At 44.1% G+C, this 12,605-nt stretch overlaps 1 protein-coding gene across 1 annotated transcript; it reads right to left on the bottom strand.

Annotated features, from left to right (window-relative positions):
- Positions 1–429: 429 nt before the first annotated feature.
- On the bottom strand, positions 430–11,997 carry LOC141020483 (protein NLRC3-like). The gene is made up of 8 exons (XM_073495570.1): positions 11,815–11,997; positions 11,207–11,293; positions 10,830–11,058; positions 8,893–10,669; positions 8,623–8,796; positions 8,222–8,395; positions 1,270–1,316; positions 430–1,143 (listed from the first exon to the last, which is right to left on the bottom strand). The coding sequence occupies exons 1-8, from the start codon at positions 11,995–11,997 to the stop codon at positions 554–556; spliced, it is 3,261 nt and encodes a 1,086-aa protein (XP_073351671.1). The 3' UTR covers positions 430–553.
- Positions 11,998–12,605: the final 608 nt, after the last annotated feature.

The following is a 12,605-nucleotide window of genomic DNA, read 5'->3' as shown; positions in this document are numbered from 1 at the left end:
CTACACCTAGCTAACAGTGTCTCTGCTCTACACCTAGCTAACAGTGCGTCTGCTCTACACCTAGCTAACAGAAATGCTACTCTACACCTAGCTAACAGTGCATCTGCTCTACACCTAGCTAACAGAAATGCTACTCTACACCTAGCTAACAGTGCCTCTACTCTACACCTAGCTAACAGTGTCTCTGCTCTACACCTAGCTAACAGTGTCTCTGCTCTACACCTACTTTATTTGTAGGTGCTCTTTTGTTCATCATTAGAAACACATGAAACAAGTCAGAGTGTTTCTGACATTTTACTGATATTTCTGGATTTTATTGGAACAAGAGCCAGAATTCAAAACAACACACGACAGAAAGTACAAGTCAACGCAATTTAATGGAAGAAGTTTAAAATGTAAATGAAGAATCTTTACAATCAGTTTGAATCATTTTGTACAAAGTTCACTGATGAATTTATTACAAGAAGCTGAAAGATTGATGTGACTGTGATCCTGTACAGACTCAACTGTTCAGCACTGACAATGTTTCTGTGACAGGAGGAGACTCTGCAGACTAAACACCACACAGACACACTGAGGAGGAACCAGAACTGGACCCGAAGAGCCCAAATCCAGGATAAAGAGGTTCAGTGAATGTGGTGCTGAAGGTGTGGAGGAGGATCAGTGAGTCAGAGGAGACTCTGTAGAAGGACAGAGTGCCAGCAGGACAGTCCACATACACTGCTACTCTACCAGAGGAGGAGGAGGAGGAGGAGGAGGAGGAGGAGGAGGAGGAGAAGGAGGAGGAGGAGGAGGAGGAGATGTCTGTTCTTCTCTTATTGTGCCAGACAGAGAAACGACCATCATCAAAGCAGATCAGACTCCAGGACTGATCATTCGCTCCAAACACACAGTCTCTGTCTCCTTTCCTGCTGATTCTTCTGTAACTCACTGATATAGAAACAGCTCCTCTCCACTCGACCTCCCAGTAACAGCGACCAGTCAGACCAGTTCTACACAGCAGCTGAGGCCAGTAGATCTCAAACCTCTCTGGATGATCAGGATATGATTGAACCTCCTTCACACTTGTCATCTTCCTGTTGTTGTCAGACAGTTTGATGTCTCTGCTGACTGTGTTTGTGTCGACTGTGAGCTCACAGGAATCTGATGGAGAGAAAAAGACACAACACAGCTGCAGTTATTAATGTATCATCAGTGTGGTGATGACATCACAGATGTGACTGAGTGATGTCACAGTGTGAAGCTGAATCAAAGTAAAAACACACTCACACTTCCTCAGACCTGGTGTCAACCATCGGACTCCAGCAGGCTCCACCCTGAAAGGAGGAGGGGGGTCAGAGCAGCACATCCTCTTTCAGCATGCAAACATGGACATGACATGACTCATACACAGAAACACAACATGTCCATCAGGCTGCTTCTCCCTGTTTCCCTGAACCTCTTCACCTCTGCCACTCTCCTCACACACTGAGAGTGAGCCACAGGATGTTGGTGTGTGTGAAAGAGGACGACAACATGTGAGGACACACACAAACCTCTGTTTGGATTTATGACTTCATCTTTATGTTATTGGATGTTGCTGCTGTTTCCTGTGGGCTACCTGACGCTTGCTGTCTGATCCAATGTCAGCTTGTGCTTATGTTTGTATATTACAGGACTTTTGGATTTGGATGTCAGAACTTTTGAGGTCAGATTCCTGTTTGAAGCTTCCAGGGCTTTTCTGAATCTCACCTGCACAGTCTGCTTTTTGTTCTCGCTGTGTTTCTGCTGCTTTGTTTCACTGTGCAAAGAAACAAATACAGTTTATACGTAATAAATCATCAGGAAACGTTGGACGTTGGTTCCCGACCTCTGCCACAAAACCAAGAGACAGAGACTCCCAGACTGTTTCCCTCCAGAAGCTCACAAGTGTCACTGAAGCTGTTTGTGGTAGAAACAGCATCATTTCATGTGTTCATGTTCATGTTACTATAGTTTGGTGCTGGATTGATATCTGATGGATGTTACAGCAGTAATAGTTACTGTGAGGAGAACTTCATGTCATGTTTGATGCCATTAAAAGCACAACAAATGACAGAAAATGTCTCTTAGTGTGAAATCTGCTGTGGTAAACATGATGTGTCCAGATGTGACAGAGGAACATCTGACTATGAAGCCAGGAATCTGTCTTTCTGTCTGTCTGTCTGTGGTCCACATGTCTCCAGAACCGTTCATCCAGTCTACTTTATACTTGGCAGGTTTGTTGCTGAGGACTCACAGAAGTGCAGTGTTGACTTTGAATTCAATGTTAGAAGTTTTTAGGGCCGTGACAACTGACCCATTAAATCCATTATAAAAACAGCTGCCGACCAGTTTCACGGTGGATTAGTCGGTTGACGTTACGATGCAGGCGCTGTGGCACGGAGCGAGCTGTTTCACTTCATAGTCAAAGACGGCCGAGCCGAAGATACGTCAGGAAAACACAGTCAGTGCAGCAGTTCTGGTCTCCTGCGGTGGGGAGCAGTAAGCCAGCCAATGGCGCCTCGCGTAGCTCAGGTGATGAAACAGGAAGCTACTCGGAGTCGCGCCGTCTCCTTTCTGAATGGGCTCCGTTAGCGTTTGCAATATAGCGGAGGCCACGGAGGCAACGGGAACTACAAACGTTACAGAAGAGAAAAGTGTACGAGCCAAGTCATCAAAAGTGGCAGCACTTTATATTAAAGTGTTCAAAGAAAACAGCTGCAAGATGTGCAGAGCTGCTCTCACATGGCCCGGTAGCACCACATCACTGAGCAGCTGAAGAGAAAGCAGGTCGGAGCCACTATGGGTGAAGGAGACTCGGCACGGTAACTTAGGAAACCTTTCAAACCCAGAACCTGTCTACACTGATCCGTAGTGTCTGTCCCTTTAGCCACTGATTGTTCAGTGTTTTAATGAGCAGCAGTGTTTGTTTGTTGGACAGGCTGACAGACAAAAGTTTGGACAGGATGAACTTTTGGAGCTGATGAACTTCATCCATTAGTAAACCTGTTGTTCCTGCAAACACAAGATTAGGGCCCGGCTACATCACAGCTTTCAATTTAAAAAGCAGCGTTTAAGACAGAAACACCTTCCACCTGTGCTCTCAGGTTTGTGATGGATCAGTGTCGCCCCCTGCTGGGTAATTAGCTGAAGTACGCTCAGAGACACTGGAGTACATAAGAGGAGTTTTTACAATATTTCATGTCATAGTAAGAGATCGTCTGAAGTCAAGTCTTTATTTCTGCACAATAGAAACTTGAGCATATCTGTTCTGTTCAAATATATATTACATGTCCTTTTTATTCTCAGTGCACGGCTCAGGCTGCATTCACAATGTCCAGTTATTGTTTTATTTCGTTTCCTAAATTCAAAACTGTCTTTATTGGCACCATGTAACACAAACATGTGGCCAAAGCAAGCGCACAAACATTGAGAAGATAAAGAAGAAGAACATTCTGGTGTAAAGACTAGTACAGTAGATCAAAACACAACAGAGACAGAACTATAACCAAAGCTGACAATAACAGCACAACACTAAATAATAAGTGTCGTCACATATAACATGAACAACTCTCAGCTGACTGTCACTCACTGTCCCTCAGTTTGTGGCAGCAGAACATAGACTGCTGCTGGATCACAGCTCTTTGGGTTCTCCCCTAGTAGGACTGTTCATGTTTCTTCATCTACTGGCTCAACAAACCCTTTGTAATCTATTACATGTTGAACATGTGTTTCTCTAATGTGTTGATACTTTTCACATGTTGTGAGGAAGTGCTGCTCTGTTGTTGTTGTGTTTTATTGTACAGGCCTGATCTGTATTTGCCCTTTACATCAGCACATATTACCTCAAACAACAAGGCAGTTACTGAGTTCACTGAGCTTCATGTGAATTGTGCTACTCTGCATACTGATATTATATAATATTGTGTCTCTCACTTCACAAAGAAACAAGTCAACATGGCGACTACGTTGCGAGGAAGGAGGCCCCATGACACCACAGCCAGCAGCTGCTCTGACTGATGCTATCCTCAGTATGCTGCTAACACACATGAGGCCACTATCAATGGTGGAGGATGAAGGAGTGCTATGTGCACTTTAGAAAACAAACTATATTTTACTTTTGCATTCTTCATGTAACAAACATTTTAGAGGTGTGAATCTTCACCGGCCTCACGATTCGATTACGATTCAGCTGTCGACGATTCTCGATGCATCTCAGTGTTCGTCATCCTCGATGATCTGTATCACTGCACACGGCTACTTTTCATCATTTAAATCCCCCTTTTATTCTGAAAGTCCTTCCAATCATCAGACTACAGCAGGCTACAAAATAAAAGCTGCATCTTTTCAGTAATCAAACAAAACATGTCTCCATCTGCAGCGTCTTTCACGTGTGTCTACAATAATATAGTTTTCACATGGCAGCTTTAAGATGAAACATCTACTGACTCTGCTGCACACACCTCTCTCAGAGTTGGACAGCAGAGTTGACAGCACCTCCTCAGATCTCGGCTGATCAGCTGGGCTGCTGTAACAGTTATTATTTATGGCTGCAGACGTTAGCTTCAGCTGAAAATGGCCGACGTGATTAGTGATTGTTGTGAGGCAGAAGTCTCGTCCAGTTCCTGCTTCACAGCAAGTTCATAAAATCTGACATGTGTCCCGAGATGTCCGTTTAAAAAACACTCTTTTTAATCCCTCTCAGATGATCTCTGCCTCCCTCCAACATCCCTCCTACATCAGGAACGTTAGTCAGAAGTCCTCCCACAGTTCAAAACATGGGAGCAACGTCACAACGTATCTTTATTGTTCAGCTGAGGCCGAACAATCAACAATCAACACGAGCTGCAGACTCTGGATTCTGCTCTGTCTCTGCATCGTGATGCATCTTATAATGGAGACATTTCCACACCTCTAATACATTTATGTTGCTTTTACAGTTTGAAGTTGTTTGAAAGTGAACTGAACAAGACTAAAGAGGAAAATGTGACAGCAATGTTTTATTTTTTAATAAAATGCTGGAAATGTAAAATAAACCTGCTTTTGTCTTTTAAAGTGATTAATGGGTTATGAAAATAGTTGTTAGTTGCAGCCCTATAATTAGTGCCAACAAACACTACTCTGTGTTGTGTTGGTAGGAGTGAGTCTCTCTGGTATGTGACAGAGCTACGAGCACGTTGCTGCAGTCACAGTAAAGTGCACGCTGTTATTACTGTAGTTGGCCATAAAGTGTGTGGATGGACTCAGTTAGTAACTGAAACCATGTGCGTTGTTTGCTGCCACAGAAGAGAAATTAAAAGTCCATTCATGCAATGTTGTCACGCCATCTTCCTTCATTTAACACTTCCTATACATCCTTCACAATAAAGGTCCTGCATTATGTCGTTATTTGAAAGCTTTTATTGTGAAGCAGCAAAATGAGGAAACATTGGATTTCCACCAGCAGAACCTGAACACGACTCCAGAACAGCTGAAAGTGAAGCTGAGTCAGCAGCTACGAGCCAGGCTGAAGTACATTACAACAGCATTAAACCAGAGGTCCACCAGCTACTGTAGAGAGCTGCAGCTCTGCACAGGTCACATATCATGTTAATCAACGGAGCAGATGATTGATCGCTGAATGTTTTCTTTTCTTTTGTCATTTGATTTTGCTGACGGTGCAAAACACTGAAGCTTTCCTGCCCCTGCAGGCTGTTATAATGAGAACTACCCAAAACAGCCCAAACTCAGCTGGAGCAGCAGTTTCCTCATGACAGGAGCCAAGACGGCACCACTGACCCATCTTAAATTAACCTATGCACTGCTGCTGTTATGGTGATGTGACGGGAATGTTCCACCTCGTGTCATCTAACGTTGTTATTGGACTGTTTTATATCTTCTGTTCACTTTAAACTGATGCCACAGACAGTTGTTACAGTCTGTAAATGGTTTCACACTGAGGCACAGATACACTTGTCAGTGATGATCTAGAATGCAGTTACTCCAGTGCTGATAAAGATCCATGTCAGAACCATTTTAAGTTCAAAGTCAAGCACTTTGGCAGAAACACTGATTCTCCAGTCCAGTTCAGTATTTTCTGATCACACATCTGACACAGAGGGTCTATTGTTATTATTAATATCATAACACAGCAGTGACGTGGTGGAAATTAGATTTAATGTTAATGTTTTGATAACCCTCTGCAATCAGTGTGGAGTGTGAAGTAGTTTGGATGACGGTTCATCAAGCAGCAAAACCAGAGGCCAACAAATCAAACAGGCACATTTTGAACAGGCACTAAACTAGTCTGAAAAAAGAGGTGTAACTTTAGTGTTTGTGCCAAGACTCTCCTGGTCGCTGATCTTCATCTCTTCTTCTCATCTTCCTCTCTTCACTTGTAACTCTTGGCTTCGTGCCATGCTGCCTTTTCTCCTGACCTGAACTGAACAACTGGAGGTGGAGTAAACGAAGCAGACCTCCCGACACTGAACCATCTACAGTCGAGATACAGACTCTCACACTGACTGTCTGTGGCTGCAGCAGGACTCTTCATACCTGAGAGTGTCCAGTCTCCAGCCTGGATCCTCCAGTCGAGCAGACAGCAGCTTCACTCCTGAGTCTCCTGGATGATTGTAGCTCAGGTCCAGCTCTCTCAGATGGGAGGGGTTGGAGTCCAGAGCTGAGGCCAGAGAAGTACAGCCTTCCTCTGTGATCAGACAGCCTGACAGCCTGCAGACACACAAAACAACACACATCACAGATCAGCTGAGGGTCCTGATGATTCAGTGCACATCGGTGTTTAAGGGTTTAACGTTTATTATATCATCATCTTAATTTCACTAATTTACTTATCAGCACTAAACCCAGAGTATAACTGAAGATGACGGAAATTCCATTAGTTTTGCAAATATTTGGTCATGAACCAACATATTGTACAGATTAAAATGATGACCTGATGATGGAGGATCACCAAAGTAATTACAGTTCATCCTGAGGGGAGCAAGAATGTCTGAACCAAACCTCATAACAATCCATCCAATGGTTGTTGAGATATGTAAGTCGGGACCAAAGTGCAGAATAGACTGACAGACCCACATTTTATGTGTATATATATAAATAGATTAGTGATGTCACTGGTTTTGTATCGTTACTTTGATGAGTGAAGGATATGTTAAGTTGTCAGACTGTGAACACTATCAGAACATCACACTCCTGTCCACACAGGTCATCTCGCCTGTGTTTTGGTTGTGTTACTACCTCTGTTGGAGGATCAGAGGTGGAATGAAACTGTCCCCCCATTCCACCTTTGTAACTTTCACACCTACAGGAAGCTAAAGCACATTCACCTCCCTCACCACCTGCTGACCAACTTCTATCAGTCAGCGATAGAAAGCCTCCTGACCTACTGCTGCACGGTGTGATTCTCCAGCTGCACAACACAGGACAGGAAGGACCTGCAGCAGGTGGTGAGGGCAGCGGAGCGTGTCATCAGGACGACACTACCCCCTCTCAGAGACATTTACACTGGCAGACTCCAAAAGAAGGCCAGCTGTATTGTTAAGGACCCCACTCACCCCTGACATTACCTGTTCTCTCCCCTCTGGGAAGAGATATAGATCCATCAGATCTACAACAAACAGACTGAAGAACAGTTTCTTTCCATAGGCAGTGAAATGCACAACCCTCCCTTCACCCCTCACTCTCTAAAGACTTCACACCAGTGCAATAACCCTCCACTACCACCCCTCACACACATACTCACTTGTGTACATATTACCTACATACTTGAATCTTGTGTCTATTTATCTTGTTGTATATATTTTACTATTTTTATCTATTTTGTTAGACTTGTTTATATTTGATATCTATTTGTCAAACTAAGAGCTGCTATCTATGTTTAGCTGTTTTTCAAACAATGACAATAAACATCTATTCTATTCTGCAGCGAGGTGGAATATCGGCACAAGATTCCCGTCTTGAAAAGGCAGTGTGAATGGGGCTTCAGTCTCTCTCTCTCTCAACCCAACCAGTTGAGACAGATGGCGGCCCACCACTAAGTCCTGTTCTGCTCGAGCTTTCTGCCTGTTAAAAGGTATTTTTCTTCTCGCCACTGTGTCAAGTGCTTGATCATAGGTGAAATGTTGCGTCTCTTTAACAAATTGAATAATATTAAGAGTATGATCAAGACCTACTCCAATTGTAAAGTTACATGAAATAATGAAATAAAGTAATGAATCCTGACCTGAGAGTTTCAAGGACACAGTGTGAACTCTTCAGTTCAGCAGAAAGTAGCTTCACTCCTGAATCCTGCAGGTTGTTGTTACTCAGGTCCAGCTCTCTCAGACTAGAGGACTGGGAGCTGAGAACTGAGGACAGAGCTTCACAGCTTCTCTCTGAGAGGTGACAGGCACTGAACCTGGAGAGTGAACAGTAAAAAAGACATTTACAGTATTTATAATATCATTGTAGCACATGTGAACTTGCTTTCTGTTTTACTCTAATATGTCGGAGATATGAAAAATCAACAAGACTAAATCTGGACTAAACAGACATGAAACAATAATAAGTGGCATTGTTTCAAAACATGAGAGTTCTGACATGAGAAAGAATTTAATTCAAACATTAAAGAAATATCTATCTGACCTGAGAGTTTCAAGGACACAGTGTGAACTCTTCAGTTCAGCAGAAAGTAGCTTCACTCCTGAATCCTGCAGGTTGTTGTTACTCAGGTCCAGCTCTCTCAGACTAGAGGACTGGGAGCTGAGAACTGAGGACAGAGCTTCACAGCTTCTCTCTGAGAGATTACAGCCACTCAGTCTGGATAAAGAATAATGATCAGAACAAGAAAATTATTTCTATTTGGGTCAATAACAGCACATTTACTGCATTCTGAAAAAACTTCTCCACACTTACAGAACTTTGTTGGAGGCTTTGACCACTGGCAGCAGCCTCAGAAGAGCCTCCTCTGAAGCAGAGTATTTCTTCAGGTCAAACACGTCCAGATCTTCTGCTGATGACAGTAAGATGAAGACCAGAGCTGACCACTGAGCAGGAGACAGTTTATTTGTGGAGAGACTTCCTGATCTCAGGTACTGTTGGATCTCCTCCACGAGAGAACGGTCGTTCAGTTCATTCAGACAGTGGAACAGATTGATGCTTCTCTCTGCAGGCAGAGTCTCTTCAAACTTATTTTTGATGTAACCGACTGTTTCCTGATTGGTCTGTGAACTACTTCCTGTCTGTGTCTGCAGACCTTGTAGGAGAGTCTGATTGGTCTGCAGTGAAAGACCCAGGAGGAAGCGGAGGAACAGGTCAAGGTGTCCATTTGGACTCTGTAAGGCCTCGTCCACAGCTCTCTGGTAGAGACGTGTCTCTGCAGATTGATGGTCTGTTGTTTGTTCTTCTGACATGAGATTGACTCCAGAGTTGATGAATGTCAGATGGACATGAAGAGCAGCCAGAAACTCCTGAACACTCAGATGGACGAAGCAGAACACCTTGTCCTGGTACAGTCCTCTCTCCTCTTTAAAGATCTGTGTGAACACTCCTGAGTACACTGAGGCTGCTCTGATATCGATGCCACACTCTGTCAGGTCTGATTCATAGAAGATCAGGTTTCCTTTCTGCAGCTGATCAAAAGCCAGTTTTCCCAGAGACTCAATCATCTTCCTGCTCTCTGGAGTCCAGTGTGAATCTGTCTCAGCTCCTCCATCATACTTGACGTTCTTCACTTTGGACTGAACCACCAGGAAGTGGATGTACATCTCAGTCAGGGTCTTGGGCAGCTCTCCTGCCTCTCTGGTCTTCAACACATCCTCCAGAACTGTAGCAGTGATCCAGCAGAAGACTGGGATGTGGCACATGATGTGGAGGCTTCGTGATGTCTTGATGTGGGAGATGATTCTGGTGGCCTGCTCCTCATCTCTGAACCTCTTCCTGAAGTACTCCTCCTTCTGTGGGTCAGTGAACCCTCTGACCTCTGTCACCATGTCAACACACCCAGGAGGGATCTGATTGGCTGCTGCAGGTCGTGTGGTTATCCAGAGGCGAGCAGAGGGAAGCAGGTTTCCCCTGATGAGGTTTGTCAGCAGCATATCCACTGAGGTGGACTCTGTAACATCAGTCAGGATCTCAGTTTTGTGGAAGTCCAGAGGAGGTCGACACTCATCCAGACCGTCAAAGATGAACACAACCTGGAACTCTTCAAAGCTGCAGATTTCTTTGGTTTCAGTGAAGAAGTGATGAACAAGCTCCACCAAGCTGAACTTTTTCTCTTTCAGCACATTCAGCTCTCTGAAAGTGAATGGAAATGTGAACTGTATGTCCTGGTTGGCTTTGTCTTCAGCCCAGTCCAGAGTGAACTTCTGTGTTAAGACTGTTTTCCCGATGCCAGCCACTCCCTTTGTCATCACTGTTCTGATTGGTTCATCTCTTCCAGGTGAGGCTTTAAAGATGTCTTCTTGTCTGACTGTTGTTTCTGGTCTGTCTGGTTTCCTGGATGCTGCTTCAATCTGTCTGACCTCATGTTCATCATTGACCTCTGCAGTCCCTCCCTCTGTGATGTAGAGCTCTGTGTAGATCTGATTCAGAAGGGTTGGGTTTCCTGCTTTAGCGATCCCCTCAAACACACACTGGAACTTCTCCTTCAGGTTAGATTTAAGTTTACGCTGACAAACTCCAGAATGACTTCCTGAATAAACACACAACAAACAAGTTCATTAAGTTACTTATGAAGAAAATATGACAATTTCCTTCCCCTACAGTTGCACACATAAACAAGTTTTCCTCCTTCTGTTGAGAAAATTGACTCATTGATCCATCGTGTTAAATCTTTAGAGAAATCCTCTTACTGCTCTGCAGACAGTCAGCCAGCTCCTCCTGCTTCATTCTCCTCAGGAAGTGAAGTGTGATCTTCAGAAATGCCTCTCTGCTGCTCCTCCTCTGCTCTTCATCCTCACCATCCAACACCTCCTCATCCTCCCTCTGACTCTCTAAGCATTCTGGGTAATCTGAAGTCAGAACCTTCTGGACCTTCTTCAGCTCGTTCTTCACAAAAGTGACAATGTCCTCCTCCAGCAGCTGGAACAGAATATTATGTGAACATTTAACATCATGGAGCCAAACATCAGATCCATGTTGGACAGATTCACCACTGGTCTGTAAAGTGCAGCATGGAGCTTATTGTGAACAGACTGGATGTAAAAGTAGTTCTTGTTCATGTACAGACCATAAATATGGAGTCCAGGTGTGTTTGATGCTGCTGGGCAGACGGACCTCTGGGAACCTCTGAGCTCTCCTGGTCGACTCTGTGGAGGAATCATGAAGAATCAGCCACATTATGTCTGTCCACTCAGAGACAAACACAAGCTGAAGGTCCTTTGAGTTAAAGTGCTGATGACATCATTGAATCAGATGGTTTCCCCTGACATCAAAGTGTTGGTCGTACTGCTGATCCCACTGTGAACCAACAGTCCAGTCTGCAGCTCTGGCAGAACTCAGTCTGATGTGATGCAGCTGTCAGTGTTGATATTTACTTACTACTTACTTTATTTGGTTTATTTTAAGTTATTTAATTACGCTAGGTAGTTTATAGGCAGGCCAGGTAGTTTGTGTTTCTAACCCTCACCTCGACATCTCTTACTTAGAATTTTTTCTGTTGTAATTCTAAACATCAGGAAGAAGAAGATAAAATGCTTTATGCCGGTGCTGCTTGGTTAGTGTGAACAAACAAAGGCAGTGTAGAGGCAAGGCTTCGTTGTGGCATTATTGTTGAATCTCTGTCTGAAAAGGGTTATTGAGGTTATTGAAGTTTGCCAGTCATTCATGTGGACGAACCCACACAAGGCAGCTGGCCTGCTTGGCATACGTGGACAAGTCCTGAGGACCTGCGCCCACCCGCTGGTGGGAGTTTTCATGGACATATTTCACCTGTCCCTCTTCCTCCAGACTGTCCCCACCAGCTTCAAATCCACCACCATCATCCCCAAACAGCAGAAAGCGGCCAGTCTCAATAGCCATCGCCCCAATCACCAGTAAATGTCTTGAGAGGCTGGTTAAATCCCTCATCTGAACTAAGAGCCCTCCCTCTCACCCAGGATTCAATTTCTCGTACTGTGTAACTGGATTCTGTACTTTCTGACAGACTGTCACCAGGTGATTAGCACAACCTGACCTGTTCTTCACTGACTCTGATTGCATTTACAACTATTTTTTTCTATTTCTTTCTGTATAATTTCATATTAAAGGGATAGTTCGGATTTTTTGACATGAAGTTGTATGACATCCTCACCATCAGTGTCGTGCATCAGCAGTGACTTTCCCCCCACTGCGTCCTGTGAGCTGAGGTCTGTCCCGCTGTTGTTGCTGAAGAAAGTAGTTCCTGCTAGTTTGCGGGGTCACGAAGATAAAGTGTTTTGCTTCAAAAAACAATATCCGTTCAAAAAAGTAAAACATTTGCATCACAAAATCGTTTACGACAAAAAAGTCAGACCTCACGATCACCTGGCACTATTTCCCCTCCCTTCGTATCACTGCGCGCTTCCGCCTGTTGACACACCGCACCGCTCCGTCAGCTGTTTCATGGTAATTATATTTACTTATTTACTCTGTAATCCACAGATCAAGTC

The sequence above is a fragment of the Pagrus major genome, chromosome 24 (genome assembly GCF_040436345.1).
Source record: "Pagrus major chromosome 24, Pma_NU_1.0".
In the NCBI taxonomy this organism is placed as follows: Eukaryota; Metazoa; Chordata; class Actinopteri; order Spariformes; family Sparidae; genus Pagrus; species Pagrus major.
This window is presented reverse-complemented; position numbering and strand designations above follow the sequence as displayed.